Source organism: Bos indicus, chromosome 18, assembly GCF_029378745.1.
Source record: "Bos indicus isolate NIAB-ARS_2022 breed Sahiwal x Tharparkar chromosome 18, NIAB-ARS_B.indTharparkar_mat_pri_1.0, whole genome shotgun sequence".
In the NCBI taxonomy this organism is placed as follows: domain Eukaryota; kingdom Metazoa; phylum Chordata; class Mammalia; order Artiodactyla; family Bovidae; genus Bos; species Bos indicus.
The window spans coordinates 64548056-64565510 of NC_091777.1; the positions used below are offsets into that span (position 1 = coordinate 64548056).

Consider the following 17455-nt stretch of genomic DNA (forward strand, 5'->3'; position numbering starts at 1 on the left):
TGAAGTCACACAGTCTGTGCTTCTATCACTGTGGAATTATGCTAGAGATCAGTATCAAAAGATATTTGAAAATAAACCACATATTTTCAAGCGCAATGTGACATTGACCATGAGGGATCTTTGGGGAAAAAATATAAATTTTGAGGGGGAAAAAAAAACCCACAGAAATTTCTGAAGGTGGTGGATACATCTATTGCAATGATGGTGTTATCGGTGAAAGGTCATGTCCACACTCACCAAGAGGCATTCTTTAAACATGTTTCATGTTTTTCTTTTTTTTTTTTCGTATCAGTTATACCCCAATCAAGCTGCAAAATTAGCAAATAACCCCCCTGCCCTTTCTCTGCAGCATTCCGAAGCACCCAGCCCTCCGGCCCTGAGATGCCTCTGTCTGTTCGCCTGCTCCTTCTTGCGGTCCTCCTCAGCCTGGCCGAGACTCCAGCCTCTGCCCCCGTGCACGGGGTGAGACCCACCTGTCACTGCACACCTGTCACCGCCCTCCCGGGAAAGGAGCTCTAGCTTTCCTGGCTGGGCAAGAGGGACGTCCCTAGCGGTCCAGTGGTTAAGACTCTGTGTTTCCAATGCAGGGGGTGCTGGTTTGATCCCTGGTCTGGGAACTAAGATCCCACAGGCCACACGGTGCAGTCAAAAATTTAAAAAAACATTTTTTTTTTCTTAAATAAGAAAGACTGAATTCATCACCCTGGTCCAGGGCGGGGGTGGGGGGCGGGTTAGAACAGATCACAGGTGGAATACGAGGGGGTCAGGGCTCAGCTTATCCAAAGCAAAAACACCCTAATGATTAGCGTTGGCCCAGAGATGCCCAAAGCTGCCTTCTAAGGCAGAGCTTCCCAACAATGTAAACTTTCAGTGCTGTAGCAAGCAGGAGAGTCACCTGGAGGGGCCCTGTATCTTCATTTTGCACTGGACTCCCTACATCAGTCCTCAGAACCCACGCTGGCATAGAGTAAGCCCACAATAATTTTAGTCACTCAGTTGTGTCTGACTCTTTGCGACCCCATGGACTGTAGCCTGCCAGGCTCCTCTGTCCGTGGGATTCTCCAGACAAGAATCCTGGAGTGGGTTGCCATGCCCTCCTCCAGTGCCCTCCAGAGGATCTTCCTGACCCAGGGATTGAACCTGTGATCTTCCCGACACAGAGACACAGAGATTGAACCTGCGACTCTTAGGTCTCCTGCACTGCAGGTGGGTTCTTTACTGCTGAGCCACTGGGGAAACACAGATTAAGCCAAACAACTTCACAGAGTGGTGACTGAGCTGGGCGGTGTGCTGACCCAGGTCCTCCCAGCCTTGCAGACTGCGCTTCCCATCTCTCTGAGCCTTGTCTCTCTCATCTCTATCTAGGGGCGAGGAGGCTGGACCCTCAACAGTGCTGGCTACCTCCTGGGTCCCGGTGAGTGACTCTCCATCCCTGCCTGGCGCCTGTGAGCCGTGTGTTCGAAACTCGCAACTCGAAACTCCCAGCCCTATGGCCCCCCGCCCCCAAAGCCCATGGGCTTGATTTCCAGACCGGTCTTGGGGGTTAGTCTAGGGAAGTGATGTGCGCCGGGATCCCGGAGCCAGAGCTCTGGCTTCAAGTCCCAGCTCTGCCCCCGGGGGCGGGTGTGCAGCCTCCACGCCTCGGCTCCCCGGCCCGTGACAGCGGGTGCAACGCTGTCCCCACACTGCGTGAGGGTCAGACAGACCGGAGCACTTCCTGCCACGATCCCCCGTCCCCTCTGCCTGACCCTCCTCCCCATCTTCACTGGGCGCTTGCTGTACCACTGGAGACGTGCTCTCGGGACAGTGCAGTCGGTCAGGCACCAGGAAGTGTGGCAGAAACGATGTGAGGTTTGCTGCAGACGCAGGTGGGCTCAAGCCCCAGTTCTGCCACCTACGGGTTGTTTGTTGTTCAGTCACTCAGTCGTGTCTGACTCTTTAGACCCCAAGGACTGCAGCACGCCAGGCCTCCCTGTCCATCACCAACTCCCGGAGTTTACTCAACTCATGTCCATCGCGTCGGTGATGCCATCCAACCATCCCATCCTCTGTGTCCCCTTCTCCTGCCTTCAGTCTTTCCCAGCATCAGGGTCTTTTCAAATGAGTCAGTTCTTCGCATCAGGTGGCCAAAGTATCAGAACTTCAGCTTCAGTATCAGTCCTTCCAGTGAATATTCGGGGTTGATCTCCTTTAGGGTGGACTGGTTTGACCTTGCAGGCCAAGGGGCTCTCAGGAGTCTCCCCCGGCTGGGGTGGGGGGTGGGTAACCGGGCAGGTGTCTGTCTCTCAGAGCTGCGCCCCCGCCTGGTCAGCCCATGCTCCGTCCCTCGCCCGCTGAGCGGTGCTCTGGGACCACCGGCTGTGTGTCCTCTCTGCCTCTAACGACCTCTTGGTCTTGCTTCCCCGCCCCTTGCAGTGCTCCCCCCTCCCCCGAGGGCGGACAGAGGCCGGAAGGAGAAGACGACCCTGGGGATCCTAGACCTGTGGAGAACCATTGGTGAGTAAAGGCAGGAAAAGGAGGGCCCACCCCATCCCCCCACTCTGCCCCACCTGCCGGCTCTGGTTTCAGAAACCCGCTGTGTGTGGGCTCCCTCTTTTGCTCTGACACTCACGCGTTGAGGGAGCCTGGGAGACTGATTGGGGCTTCCCTGGGAACCCACCTGCCCACGCAGGAGACATAAGAGACAAGGGTTCAATCCCTGGGTCGGGAAGATCCCCTGGAAGAGGATATGGCAACCCACTCCAGTGTTCTTGCCTGGAGAATCCCATGGACAGAGGAGCCTGGCGGGCTGCGGTCCATGGAGTCGCACAGAGTTGGACACGACTGAGCGACTGAACACGAGAGAGTGATGCTGTTTGTTTCAAACGCCTAAAACGGTGTTATGAAGCCTCCTCACAATTCTGTAGTGTGGTCAGTGAGACTGCATGGAAAATTCCTAGCAGAGGGTCTGGCAGATGGTGGGAGCCAGGTGAGTGTCGGTGGTTCTAAGTATCTCTTTGCAGGGCCCCCCATCCACTTCCTCTTTGCTCAGCCCTGATCCTGTTTACCTCCTCGTCGTGCCTGGCTGGGTACCATCTCTGAGACTCCCCTCTCCCCCTTTGGCCTCTCAAGGGAGAGAACCCTGGGGGCATGTGGCCTCGGGACATGTGGGTAGACACAAGAAGGCTCAGGGCGACCTGAAGGGAACCTGCTCTTCATCACCACCTACCAGATGCGGGCACTTAACTGTATCTCGGGCAGAGTTGCTCAACCTTAGCGCTGTTTACATTTGAGGCTGAACCGCTGTGTGTCAGGGGATGTTTAATAACGGATGCTTTTCAACTGTGGTGTTGGAAAAGACTCTTGAGAGTCCCTTGGGCTGCAGGGAGATCCAACCATTCCATCCTAAAGGAGATCAGTCCTGAATATTCATTGGAAGGACTGATGCTGAAGCTGAAGCTCCAATACTTTGGCCGCCTGATGCGAAGACCTGACTCATTTAAAAAGACCCTGATGCTGGGAAGGATTGAAGGCGGGAGAAGGGGACGACAGAGGATGAGAGGGTTGGATGGCATTGCCAACATGATGGACACGAGTCTGAGCAAGCTCTGGGAGTTGGTGATGGAGAGGGAATCCTGGCATGCTGCAGTCCATGGGGTCGCAAAGAGTCGGACACGACTGAGTGAACAGCAACAACGGGTCTCCATTCATTAGATGGTGGTAGTTCCTCCAAGTTGTGACAACCAACAATGTGTCTGGAAATTGCCAAATATCCCCGGGTGAAGGGGGTGAGGGGCTGGGGAGGAAGTAGGGGGCGTTGGCCCCTAGATGAGAACTGCTAAGTAGTGTATGATTCCAAGGAAATCAGGGAAGTAAAACCAACGCTGCCCTGGTTAAGAATCCGCCCTCCAACGCAGAGGACACACGTTCTGTCCTCTATCCGGGGAGACCCCACGTGCCACGGAGCCACGAAGCCCAAGCTCCGCAATAAGAGGAGCCCCCGCACCGCAAGGAAAAGCGGCCCCCATCCGGCACAACCAGAAAAAACCCTCGCAGCAACGAAGACCCAGCACAGCCCAAAAAATAAAGACAGAATTAAAAAAAAAAAAAAAAACCCGCACAGCGCACAGTCCCAAACCGAAAACCCCAAAGGCTTACTGACGTGTGTCTCTCTTCCTAGACGGCCTCCCCTACTCCCAGTCTCTGCTGGCCTCCGGGAGTCTGGGGGAGACTGCTGCCAAAGCAGAGACCGGAGGTAAAGACTGGGGAACTATGAGAGGTGGGGCGGGGGGAGCGGGGCTGGGAGGCTCGGGGAGGCGGGAAGGACCCTGGGCTCACCCACGGGACCCGCACCTATAGCCACAGGCCCTAGCCCCAACCTCACGTGCTCAGCTTCCTGTCCCCCTCTAATTTCAAACAGTCCCTGGCGTTTCCTGACACTCTGGCCCGTTTCCAGCTATGACCCCACGCCCGGACCTTGGCCCCCTCCCCCAGTATCACCCTCCAGTTTAGCTCTAGCTGAGATGTGAACCTCAATCCCTCCCTCTGACCTCGAGGTTCACTCCAGCTTGACCTCTTTCCTAAATAAGATCTGGGGACTTCCCTGGTGGCCCAGTCGCTGAGACTCCAAGCTCCTAATGCAGTGGCCCCTGGTTCAATCCTTATTCAGGGAACTGCATCCCACGTGCTGCAACTGAGAGTTTGCATGCGGCAACCAAAAAAAAAAAAAATCCTGTCCACAGCAGTGAGGGCTTCCCTGATAGCTCAGTTGGTAAAGAATCCACCGGCAATGGGGGAGACCTGGGTTCGATCGCTGGGTTGGGAAGATCCCCTGGAGAAGGGAAAGGCTACCCACTCCAGTGCTCTGGCCTGGAGAATAGTCCATGGGGTCACAAAGAGTCGGGCTGAGTGACTTTCCATTTCACACAGCAGTGAAGATCCCACATGCTGCAACTAAGACCCAGCACAGCCAGATAGATAAATATCTTTTTTTAAGTAAAATAAATAAGATCTTTGTTTCCAACTTTTACACTCTGAACTCTGTACTCATCCTCAAAGGCTTCCCAGGTGGTATGAGTTGTAAAGAATCCACCTGCTGGTGCAGGAGATGTAAGAGACTCGGGTTCGATCCCTGGGTGGGGAAGATCCCCCGGAGGAGGGCGTGGCAACCCACTCCAGTGTTCTCGCCAGGAGAATCCCATGGACAGAGGAGCCTGGTGGGCTACAGTCCATGGGGTCGCAGAGTCAGACGCGACTGAGTAGGCACACGCACACTCATACTCAAACATGATCTGTCCCAGCTTTGGTTTCTGAGTTTCTTGAAACACTGGGTCTGTTCACTCTAGGATCTTGGCACCCAGTCTTGCTTCAATCTAGAAAGCTCTGTTCCTTTTTTAAATTTTTGACTGTGCTTTGCCCCTTGCGGGCGGGATCTTAGTTCCCCGAGCAGGGATGGAACCACAGCAGTGAAGGAACCAAGTCCTAACGACTGGGCGTCCAGGGAATTCTCTAGAAAGTTCTGTTTCTAGAGTTTTGCGTGGCTAGATCCTTCGTGTCATTCAGAAACCAGCTTAGTCATCACCTCTTCCATATAATGGTCACCTGCCCGTTTGATCTGACATTAATCTATTTCTCTCTGTCCCACATTGCAGGCAGATTCTTTACCATCTGAGCCACCAGGGGAACCCACTTACTAGCAGCATTTACCACGATATGATTCTCCCTCCTTCATAGTTTTACCTACTTATACTCTGTCTCCTTCCAGGAAAATCTAAGCTTCGTGAGAGTGGAGAGACCTTCTCCATCTTGCTTACTGCCTAGTGCGATGGATGGTGCATGGTGGGTGCTCGGTAAATATCTGTGAAATGAATGAACTAAATTAACCAAGTGCAGGCTCACATACCACTGACCCAGCCGACCACAGACAAAGCCAACGATCAACCCCCAGCTTTGCCTGCCGTTCTCAAGTTAGATTTTTAACCTCAATTCCACCTCCTTCGATCCCAACCTTATTTTGGGACATGCTTTGACAAGTATCTGGTGGAGGACTACTAAGCCCAGACAGGGGACACCTTCTGATTCACTGCTTCCCACTGCAAACTCGGCTACACTCTGGCTCTTGAAAACACTCCCCAGCGTCACCATGTACCATCTCCAAATGGGAGTGCAAGAGGAAAGTAGGCGGGTAGGCGAATAGGAGACGGCAGAAGAAGCAAGGGCAGAGAGGAGGAGCTCTCTGTCCTTGAGAGAGTTGTCAAAACTGAGGTGAACCGAAGAGAGGTTCCTCTCTTGGGTCACCACAACACTCAGAACCTGGCTGGGGTAGCGGTGGGGAATGGAACCATTCAAACTGACGTCTTTCTCTTGCACAGATCCAGGCGTGCTCGGCCAGAAAGTCCTCAAGGAGGAAGATGCCTGGGTTCCTAGATGTTCCCAGACTTCTGCTCCAAACCTTTGCCCCTCTGGCTCTTCTGAAACCCTGTGTCGTCACCCTCTACTGAGACTGAGATCGTGAAATTAAAATCTCAGGAAGAAAATCTGAAGCACTGGAAGAATTGTTTTTTTTTTTTTTCAATCTGCTGCTGCTAAGTCGCTTCAGTTGTGTCTGACTCTTAGTGACCCCATGCACTGCAGCCTACCAGGCTCCTCCATCCATCGGATTTTCCAGGCAAAAGTACTGGAGTGGGTTTTTTTTTTTTTCCAATCTACATTGGTTGAATCCACAGATATAGAACTTACTAATCAGAGGATAGGCTGTATTTCTTTGTCTTCTCTCTCTCTTTTTCGATTGAAATACAGTTGAAATATAAATTATATTTTATTTTATTTATTTATTTTGGGGCTTTTCTGGTGGCTCAGATGGTAAAGAATCTGCCTGCAATGCAGGAGAACCATGTTCGATCCCTGGGTTGGGAAGATCCCTTGGAGAAGGGAATGGCAACCCACTCTAGTATTCTTGCCTGGAGAATCCCATGAACAGAGGAGCCTGGCAGGCTATGGTCTGTTGGGTTGCAACAAGTTGGACACCACTGAAGCGACCGAGTACCCACTTGAGCATTTAAAGTAACTGTATTCTTTTGGAATTATGAACTGTTAGGTAATGTAATATTAATGCCCATTTGAACACTGAGATTCTAGGGTGTCTCTGCTTGAAAAGATTCTTCAAGGTAGCACTCTTTCATCCCACCTGGCTCTCCTCCAGCAGAAATTAAGAGAGCTCATTTGGAGCAGAATGGAGATAATGAAGTATTTCTTTTCAAAGAATCAGCGTTTTCTTCTATTAATTAGCTTGGGAATTTGTTGGGGGCGGCAAACTCAAGGATGATATTGTAATAGATACTGGTGTCTGGCTGCTCGCACTTAAAAGCCAATACAGAGGCCAGGTTGGGGGAAAGGAAAGCTAGCATTATTCTGGATGCCAGCAACTGTTGAAAGTGAAATCGCTCAGTCATGTCTAACTCTTTGCGACCCTGTGGACTGTAGCCTACTAGGCTCCTCCATCCATGGCATTTTCCAGGCAAGAGTACTGGACTGGTTTGCCATTTCCTTCTCCAACAAGGAAGAGGAAGGACTGACTCCCTCCACCTCCCACCCCGGACAATTAATGAGCAACAGCTTTTATAGATGGAGGGAGGGGGCTACAGGCAGAAACAGCGCAGTCAGCTCTGACAATCATCCTGAAACTGGTCATCACTGGTCTGATCAGTGTCATCTTGATTGTTGTCGATACAGTTAACCTTCAGTTCCAGGGTCCATTTGTTTTCATTTCTTAGGTTAATTCTCAGAATTGTGTCAGCTTCTCTCATGGTTTCCCAGGAGGCTCAGTGGTAAAGAGTCCGCCTGCCAAGGCAAGAGATGTGGGTTTGTTCCCTGGGTCGGGAAGATCCCCTGGAGAAGGGAATGGCAACCCACTGCAGTAATCTTAACTGGAAAATGCCATGGAGGGAGGAACCTGGTGGGCTACAGTCCATGGGGTCACAAAGAGCCACTTCACTTTCTTTCACTTTGCAACTCCATGGACTGCAGCACGCCAGGCTTCCCTGTCCTTCACTATCTCCCGGGACTTTGCTCAAACTCGTGTCCATTGAGTCGGTGATGGCATCAAACCATCTCATCCTCTGTCACCTCCTTCTATCTCAAAGGATGTTAACTTACAGGCCCAAGATGGAGGCAACTAATTCAAAGGAGCAATATAGAATATAAAGACTGGGTCTCTTCAGAAACAGGGGTATTAGAACCATTATTGAAGAATCAACACAAGAAATTAATACCATGAAATATGAATAAGACTTCAAAACACAGACGCAGTTAAGTACTACTTAAGAAAAGTGAATAACAGGGCTTCCCCGGGGGCTCGGAGGTAAAGGCTGTGCCTGCCAATGAGAGCACACGAGTTCCATCCCTGACCCAAGAAGGTCACAGGGCTCCAGAGCAACTAAGGCCATGCGACACAACCACCGAGCCTGGGAGCCGCCACTACTGAAGCCCAGAGCCCCGAGAGTCGGGCTCCGCACAAGAGAGGTCACTGCAGTGAGAAGCCTGTGCCCCGGGACTGGAGAGGAGCCCTGCGCCCCGAGCAGCAACGAAGACCCAGCACAGCCGAAAATAAATGGATTTAAAAATAAAATACATACCGAGGCTGAGAAACTGCTATTGAGGAAACGTGGTGATGGAGTGAGATGCCGGGTGATAAAGCAACAGCCAGGCCTGTCCGTCTCCAAAGAACCACTGATTGTGTGGAGATCGGAAGACAACCTGAGGGTGTCGGGGGAAGGACTTTCCAGACAGCGGAGGAAAACCCTAGAAACCAGACCGCAAAGCCAGCTGGGCTTGGTGTGGTCAGGTGTGCAAGGTGGCTGGGGAGTGGAGGAGAAGGTAGAGAGTGTGAGGAGTGGTGCCCTCTGAGGGTGTGAGAAAGGATTTGGATTTGCCAAGGGAAGATTTCATGCAAGGATGGGCACAATAAAGGACAGAAATGGTATGGACCCAAGAGAAGCAGAAGATATGAATAAGAGCTGGCAAGAATATACTGCCTGCTGCCTGCCAAGTCACTTCAGTTGTGTCCGACTCTGTGCGACCCCATGGACTGCAGCCTACCAGGCTACTCTGTCCATGGGATTCTCCAGGAAAGAACACTGGAGTGGGTTGCCATTTCCTTCTCCAGGCAAGAATATACAGAACTATACAAAAAAGATCTTCACGACCCAGATAATCCCGAAGGTGTGATCACTCACCTAGAGCCGGACAGCCTGGAATGTGAAGTCAAGTGGGCCTTAGGAAGAATCACTATGAACAAAGCTAGTGGAGGTGATGGAATTCCAGTTGAGCTATTTCAAATCCTCAGACATGATGCTGTGAAAGTGTTGCACTCAATAAGTCAGCAAGTTTGGAAAACTCAGCAGTGGCCACAGTGCCCCGCCCTCCACAGTTGTTGGAGAAGGAAATGGCAACCCAGTCCAGTACTCTTGCCCAGAAAATGCCATGGACGGGGGAACCTGGTAGGCTACAGTCCACGGGGACGCAAAGAGTTGGACATGACTGAGCAACTTCACTTTCACTTTCAACAGTTTCTGGCATCGAAAATAAAGCTAACTTTTCTTTCCCCCAACCTGGCCTCTGTATTGGCTTTTAAGTGCGAGCATCCAGACAGCAATATCTATTACAATATCATCCTTGAGTTTGCCGCCCCCAACAAATTCCCAGGCTAATTAATAGAAGAAAATGCTGATTCTTTGAAAAGAAATACTTCATTATCTCCATTCTGCTCCAAATGACCTCTCTTCATTTCTGCTGGAGGAGAGCCAGGTGGGATGAAAGAGTGCTAACTTGAAGAATCTTTTCAAGCAGAGACACCCTAGAATCTCAGTGTTCAAAAGGGCATTAATATTACATTACCTAACAGTTCATAATTCCAAAAGAATACAGTTACTTTAAATGCTCGAGTGGGTGCTCAGTCGCTTCAGTCATGTCCGACTCTTTGCAACCCAACAGGCCATAGCCTGCCAGGCTCCTCTGTCCATGGGATTCTCCAGGCAAGAATACTGGAGTGGGTTACCATTCCCTTCTCCAGGGGATCTTTCTGATGAAGGGATCGAACCTGGGTCTTGTATGGTGCAGGTGAGTTTTCCATGAGTGTGTTTTGGGGTGGCACGGACGCCAGTGACTCTGCCCCAGGGCTGTCTGTGATGTGTCCACAAGCCTGAAAAAATGTCTGGTCCTCAGCCGTATTGATGGAGCAAATTTCCAGTAGGACTCTGAGCAAATGCTTCTAGAAGTGGGTGCCCAGTTGACGCCTATGGAAATGGATTTCCTCTGCTTTTCCTCAGCATTAAAGTCACTTCTTAGAAGTCTAGGGAGACAAAAAAAAGAAACAAATGGGTTTCATTTTTTTCCACCCTTCTGTCTCCCCTACATCCCAATATTGGACACCATTGCTCGACTCATTCAATATTTCATGAAACTCTCTGGTCAGAAATGACCATAGGGCTTCCTTGGTGGTCCAGTGGCTAAGAATCTGCTGCCAATGCAGGGGACATGGGTTTGATTCCTCATATGGGAAGACTCCGCCTGCCTCTACGCCTGTGCACCAGAACTCTTGAGCCTGAGAGGGGCAACTACTGAACCCGAGCTGTAGACTCCCAGCTCTGCCATGGGAGAAGTCACCACAAAGAGAAGCCCATACCCCTCAGCTAGACAGTAGTCCCCTCTAGCTACGACTAGAGAAAGCCCTCACAGCAAAGAAGACCCAGCCCAGCCAAAATGAATGAATTAAAAAACTTAAAACTAATAATAAATATATATGTAGTTTTTAAATGGCCATAGGGTGCCGCTCAGAAACCCTTGAAGAAAACCAGCCACCTCACAGCAACATGTGTGGAAACATTCTTCTCCCCTTGCAGAAGAGCTGGATTACACGTGGGGTTAGAGGAAGATCTCCTGTCACAAGGTCTCCCAGCTAATGTAAGATGAACAGAAAGCAAGATCTTTTGGAAACCCAGCCGTGTGTCCTGATTTCTAGGCATCCTCCTTGGACGTGCCCACTCACTGCTTACCCCTTCCAGGTCTCTTGCCTTCAGCCTCCTCAGGTCAGGCACTGGCTCTCAAAGTGTGTCTGGAGCTGAAATGTCTGTATTTATAGAGATTTGGGTGAAACTCCAGGGATTTCTGGCCATAACCTCACCATCCCACTGATAGGCTAAAGGGCATGGAAGGAACCACTCTGGATAATCTGGGTAGATTCCATTTCCTATGGAGACTCCAACAGGAAGAACCATTAAAGAGGCCACCATATTGGTTTGGCAGTAACCTTTCTCTAATGTATTTTATTTACTTTAGAATTGTGGATGGCATTTCTTGGGGAAACAGATTGATTTTCCTGATCTGATGAATTTTTTCTCTGCTTGGAGACTGTGAAGCAGTCCAGTAATTGTAATCCAATGGTTGTAATCAAATTGGGTTACCCAATCTTGTTTCTTTTCTCATGAATTAAGTCATCAAAGACTTTTGTCTAAAATCAGCTGACGAGATCAACTGTAAGAAGCCATTTCAGAGAGGCATCAAGGAAACCCAAGGTTGTACACCAGTAGGGAAAAAGAGGAGAAGGCAATGGCACCCCACTGCAGTACTCTTGCCTGGAAAATCCCATGGATGGAGGAGCCTGGTGGGCTAGAGTCAGACATGACTGAGTGACTTCACTTTCACATTTCCCTTTCAAGCATTGGAGAAGGAAATGGCAACCCACTCCAGCGTTCTTGCCTGGAGAATCCCAGGGATGGGGAAGCCTGGTGGGCTTCCGTCTATGAGGTCGCACAAAGTCGGACACGACTGAAGCAACTTAGCAGCAGCAGTAGCAGGAGGGGAAAAGAATGACGCTTATCAATTTAAGAAGCCTTCTTTTTCTAAATACCTAAGGAAGCAGTATGCAAACTAGTACAAAGGGAACCTATCTCAACATAATAATGGCCACATTGAAAAAACCGTGGCTATCACCTACCTGTAGCAAAGTCTTAGAAGAGAAAACACACAGCTCTTTGATAGAAATTTGTTTGTTTATTTGAAATTTAAATTTCACTGGTGATCCTGTATTTATCTAGCTGTCCTGGTAGAAGCATCCTATTTTACAAGGAAATCACACCTGGCAGGAAGGCAATCAGCAGTAGCCTCACTCTGATGATGAGGTACTGAGAACCAGTGAGACACAGCTTCATTGGAAGAACAAGAACAACACGAAGAGAAAACATGTAAGAAAACCAGAGTCTAACATCGTAAGGCAATTATCCTCCAATTGAAAATACACAAATGAAAAAGAAAACTATAGTCTATAGCAAAGTAGAAAACAAAATCCAAAGGGAAAAGTAAGTCAACACTCAAGTATCCTAATTCACGCGAATGGAATCCCACTGGGTTCCACAGTCCTCCTAAGCCCCTCCCCTGTCAGCCACACTTTGTATCACACAGGTGACAAATCATTCTCATTTTCTCATTAAAACAGAAAGACCTGGACCTGAGAGCAGGGTCCTGAGCCAGTCATCTGGAATGGATTTTCCGGTGGCGTTTGAAAGACCCCAGCTGACTGAAGGCCCTGTGACACTCGGGGCACACGTAGGGCTTGAGGCCAGAGTGGGTGCGTTGGTGAACACTGAGGTTCGCTCGGTAGCCGAAAGCTCTGTCACAGTGCTCACAGCGGAAAGGCTTCTCCTGGGTATGGGTCACTTTGTGAGCATGCATCGTGGAGTTGTGGGTGAACTTCTTGAGGCAGATATCACAGCTATAGGGCTTTTCACCAGTGTGGATCCGCTGGTGAACCCGCAGATCTGAAGGCTGTATGAACCCTTTGGCACAGATGTCACATTTAAAGGGCCTCTCTCCTGTGTGTCTCCTCTGGTGCAAGGTAAGCTGAGATTGATAAGGAAAGCTCTTTTTGCACACCTTGCATTCAGAGCGTGCCCGTCCCGGGGTTTCTGCTCCCTCAGGAAGAATGGTGGGTCCCACGTTGCCAAATGCACCAACGGAATGGGACCCAAGCTGTCCTGAGAACTCTCCTTGGTCCAAACACGTGGCTGCTTCTTTACCCACGTCTTTGCAAGTGGGAGTGCTGTCCCGCTTCCTTTTGACATGTCTGCGATTCTTCAGAGGACCTCGTCTGGATCCACTCGGAGTGGAAACATCTCCTTCTGGAACACAAAAGGAAAGGGTTCAGAGCCACATTTGAAGTATCACTTCCTTCCTGGGGACTCTCCCCTCTCTCTCTGCCCTCCCAGAATCTGCTGAAAGAAGACATTCAGCACCATATTTATCAAGGAGCATTTTCCATAGTGCCGGCCTCATTGGAACCATCCCTAATCTTGGCTACAGACTTCCCAGAAACCAAACTACCTAAGAGTCTAGCTGATGAAACACTCTGGAACGTTGACGATGGAGAAGATTGGCATTGGAAAACCAACTCCTACCCCACAACAACAAGGGATGGAAATGCTGGGTACCCCATCCTGGACATCAGTGGAGGTAGTCAGTACCTCCTGTGGTCTCCAAGTTTTTAATACTCACCACGATCCTGCAGAAGTTCAGGCTCTTGAGACGAAAGGGTTCTTGTCACTCCTGTGTCTTCCAGCACGTCCTTCTGCAAGTTCTCCTTGGAGGGCGTCTGACCCTCCAGTTCACCTGTTTCAGGAATGGTCTCCGGCGGGAGAGCTTTCTGGCCCTGACAAGGGGCAACCAAGCAGAGTCAATCCCACTGCCTTAGCCCACGGCAAGCTCTGTCTCCTTTTTCCCCACCCACCTCGTACCCTGATCTCACACTCCAGCTTTCTGAATATCAGTTTGGGGGATATGCCCTGACTGCTTCCCATCACCCTGATTGGCAAACCTCTTCTGATTCCCGTGTCTGTCCTTGATCTATACCGACCACCTCTGGCGAAAGTCCAGACTTCACAGCTGCCACTGCCAATTATCTTTGCAAATATTTCTCCACCTCATCTCACATTCTCCAGGCCCTGAATCTGAAAGCAGAGGATTCTGGCTCTAGGGCTCCTGACTTCACCACTTGTTGATACCTTGCCTGGATTTGCCTTCGACATGGAAGGTGGCCTGGGGCATAATAAGATGATAAGCAGTATAGGTGTTATACTATATAGCTCTATTCTATACTATGTAGCTCTATTCACGAGAAATCAGTAGCATCTCCTCCCCCGATTCACATTTCAAAAAATCCACTCTCTCCAGACATACTCCAAAATCTGAGGGGGAAAATGACTCCAACAGGGAACTTGTTATTCAATTCAAGGTATTTACAATATCCCCCAATATTAGTGCCTCTGCCGAAATCCATCATGTGTGAAACAGCTGTGAGTGCATTTACCCCTGATGAACCGACCCAGCACCGTCCCGTAGAAACAGGACTCCTCTCCCTCATGCTCAGGGCCACAAGCTTTCATGGTGAAGGACTATGAAAGAGGGACTGTCTTCATTCTCACACTGGCTGAAAAACGACCGGGAACAGAATGCATCCATGGGAATTCCTGGAGGCAATGGGTCCATTCCTGTCCTTTGCCCAGTTCTCCCAATTACTTCTGCAGCCACACCAATCAGACCCTCTTCTACCTGCTCGCAGACTGGAGGTCAGGACATCACACTCACCTGCACCCTCAACAGGTCCTTGGCTCCTGACAGATGCTGCCCGTCTTGGCTTTCCTGCTGGCCCTCGTCTGAAGGGACGACACTGACTGTAGACTGAGGCTCCATGTCTCCGTCTCCCTCACCGTGCCTCTCACTGACCTCAGATTCTAACATCTCAACACCTGAGACTGGCATCAAAAAATCCTCGCCTTGGACACGGACTACAGCCTGTGACAAAAAATTCAGATAGGATCAGTCTCCCTTCACAAGATCCAAAAAGGTATTCATTGTGTATCCCACCCTAGAAGCCCACCTCCTGGGAATGACATTTGAAAGACCAACACCCTCAAAGTGAGGACCAAAGAAACCTCCAGTGATGCCACAGGCCAAGTGCTCACCCCTGTGGTAATCAGTGATTTAGAGCCAAGCCCTCTGATCCTTCTGCTTTATCTCCCAGCTCACAGCCCCTCATGCCACCGTTCCGTCTCACAGGGTCACTAGGGTCCTACTCACCCATTTCGTCAGTTTTTGCTTCTTTCTCAGCACCTCTTCCAGATCCTTACAAGTCTCGGCACCACTACTTTTGACTAAGACCTGGATGTCCGGTGGCATGCACATCACGAACTGCTCCAGCACCAGCCTGTCCACCATCTCCTCCTTGGTGTGAAGATCCGGCCTCAGCCACAGACTGCAGAGTTCATGGAGCCTCCTCAGAGCCTTGATCGGGTCGGATTCGTCCGAGCTGCTAAACGTTCTGAAGTGGACGCGCAACTTTTCCAGGTCAGAGTCGGGGTTTTCCCTTCGGGTGTCTTTGTGTGGCGCAGACGCTGGCGACCCTGCTCCGGGGCTGTCCACGAAGGGGCCACGACCCCTTGTCTGGTTCTCAGCCATACCGACTCTAGAGCTTTTCAGTAGGACTCTGGGCAAATGGTCTAGAAGTGGGTGCCCAACTGACCCCAATGGAAAGGAATTTCCTCTTGCTTTCCTCAGTAACAGATTCAGTATTCAGAAATATGGCCGCAAAAAAGATAAACGAATGCAGCCAATTAGTTTTATTTTCATCCACCCTACCATCCCTCATCCCAATACTGGGCATTATTCCCCCCTCAGAATTTCACACCAGGGACAAGAATCCATTCTCTTATTCCTCCGACATCCATCTTACAGTACAAGAAACTGTGTGGTCAAAACTGTCCACAGGGCACTGCTTAAAAGCCCTTGTTGGAAAAATGAAGCACACCACAGGACACCATGGAGTGTGGAAACAATCTCATCTCACAGAAGATTCCACAAATGAACCACAGTTCACGTGTGGCCGGAGGGAGATCGGTGGATTTCACACGGTCTCTGAGCGAATGCAAGGTGAACAGAAAGCCAGGACTTACTGAAACCCACTTCCACGTGCCCTGACTTCGAGCGTTCTCTTTAGACATTGCCCATCAATTACCTCTTTGAAGCCTTCTCGCCTCGGTCCTCCTCAGTTGGGGACTTGCTCTCAAACTCGGCCGGCGGAGAAGCGTCTCTCTATGGAGCTGGAAGAAATGCCGGACCTCTCGGCCTGTTACGCAATCGGCGCATGGATTCGTTGAGGGCGGGGCAAGCCATTCTAGATAATTCCACGTTACTTAATCACAGGGATTTGATTGCCCATGGAAACTCACTCAGGAGAAACCACGATTTACTAAAGACGCCTCCATAGTGATTTAGCGACAGGTTCTGTGTATTCGTTTTGTTCTGTTTTTGGCCAAGCAGGGAGGCAAGTGCGGTCTCACTTCCCAGACCGCGGAAGGAAACCACTCGGCCTGCAGCGGGAGCGCTGAGGCTCACCCGCTGGACCGCTAGGGAAATCCCTCGGTTTCCTTTTGGATTTGATTGATTTTGGACTTTACCGACTGCAGTTTGGGGTGAACGGACTGGTTTTAATGATCTCGAGAATTTTTGGTCTCACTGCCTGGAGGGTTTGACGGAGTCAGAGATATGGTGGTGGGAACCAGATGGGTTTGACTCCTCTCGTCTTTCTGTTCTTGTGAGATAAGTCTTCAAACGGTTTTCTAAAATCAGCTGATGAGCTAAGGTGTGAGAAGACCCGATTTCTAAGTAGCCTTTTTGAAGACTGGAAGTTGTACACCAATAGGAAAAAAGAATGATACCTATTACTTTCGGAAGCTTTCCTTTTTCGAAACACCTCAGGAAGAAATCCCTGAACAAGTATGGAGTGAGTGAATCTATCTCAGCATAATAACAGCCATGTAGGCAAAACCACGGCCATCACCTATTCCCTGTAGAAAAGTCTTAGAAACTACACTGACACATTTGACAGAAATGTGTTTATTTGAAATTTAAATTCCACTGGAGAGCTTGGCCTCTGTGCCAGGACCATGCAGGTTTACAGAGAAGTCCTGCCTAACAGGAAGGCAGTCAACGGTAGGCTCAGTTTCATGATGAAGTACTGATAACTAATGAGACATGCTTTCAGTAAAAGAATAACAAAAGAAAGCAAAAACTTTTTGAAACAGGCTACACTAAAGTAGAAAACAAAATCCAAAGGGAACGATAAGCCATCACTCAAATATCCTCCTCATTCATGTAAATGGAACCCCCTGGACCCAATATCCTCCGAAGCTCTTCCCATGTCATCCACCCTTTGTGTTACAGAAGTGACAAATCATTGTGAATTTCCTTCTTGGAGCAGAAAGGACTTGGACCCGAGGGCAGGGTCCTGGACCAGTGGTTCGGAATGGGTTTCCTGGTGGGATTTGAGACACCCCAGGGAGCAGAAGGCTGGTAACACTCAGGGCACATGTAGGGCTCCAGCCCAGAGTGTGACCACTGAGGTTCCCACTGTGATTGAAAGCTTTTTCAC

General features: G+C 50.0%; 1 protein-coding gene and 1 long non-coding RNA gene across 2 annotated transcripts; one reads left to right on the forward strand and one right to left on the reverse strand.

Moving 5' to 3' along the window:
* Nucleotides 1-346: 346 nt before the first annotated feature.
* Nucleotides 347-6720, forward strand: LOC139177371 (uncharacterized). Its single transcript, XR_011561828.1, has 7 exons — nucleotides 347-462; nucleotides 1032-1206; nucleotides 1366-1414; nucleotides 2416-2496; nucleotides 4160-4234; nucleotides 5744-5828; nucleotides 6351-6720. It is a non-coding gene; the product is annotated as an uncharacterized lncRNA (long non-coding RNA).
* A 5307-nt stretch (nucleotides 6721-12027) lies between these two features.
* Nucleotides 12028-16129, reverse strand: LOC139177372 (zinc finger and SCAN domain-containing protein 5B-like). Its single transcript, XM_070772459.1, has 4 exons — nucleotides 15106-16129; nucleotides 14614-14820; nucleotides 13525-13678; nucleotides 12028-13151 (listed from the first exon to the last, which is right to left on the reverse strand). Exons 1-4 carry the CDS (start codon nucleotides 15481-15483, stop codon nucleotides 12505-12507), a joined length of 1386 nt encoding a protein of 461 aa, XP_070628560.1. The 5' UTR covers nucleotides 15484-16129; the 3' UTR covers nucleotides 12028-12504.
* Between the last annotated feature and the right edge of the window lie 1326 nt (nucleotides 16130-17455).

Excerpts from the sequence above, each read along its gene's own strand:
- LOC139177372 (XM_070772459.1), bottom strand. The coding sequence starts at position 15,483 with ATGGCTGAGAACCAGACAAGGGGTCGTGGCCCCTTCGTGGACAGCCCC. Across the intron at positions 14,821-15,105 it reads AGCAAAAACTGACGAAATGG|GCTGTAGTCCGTGTCCAAGG; the intron begins GTGAGTAGGACC and ends TTTTTGTCACAG. Across the intron at positions 13,679-14,613 it reads AGGACCTGTTGAGGGTGCAG|GGCCAGAAAGCTCTCCCGCC; the intron begins GTGAGTGTGATG and ends GCCCCTTGTCAG.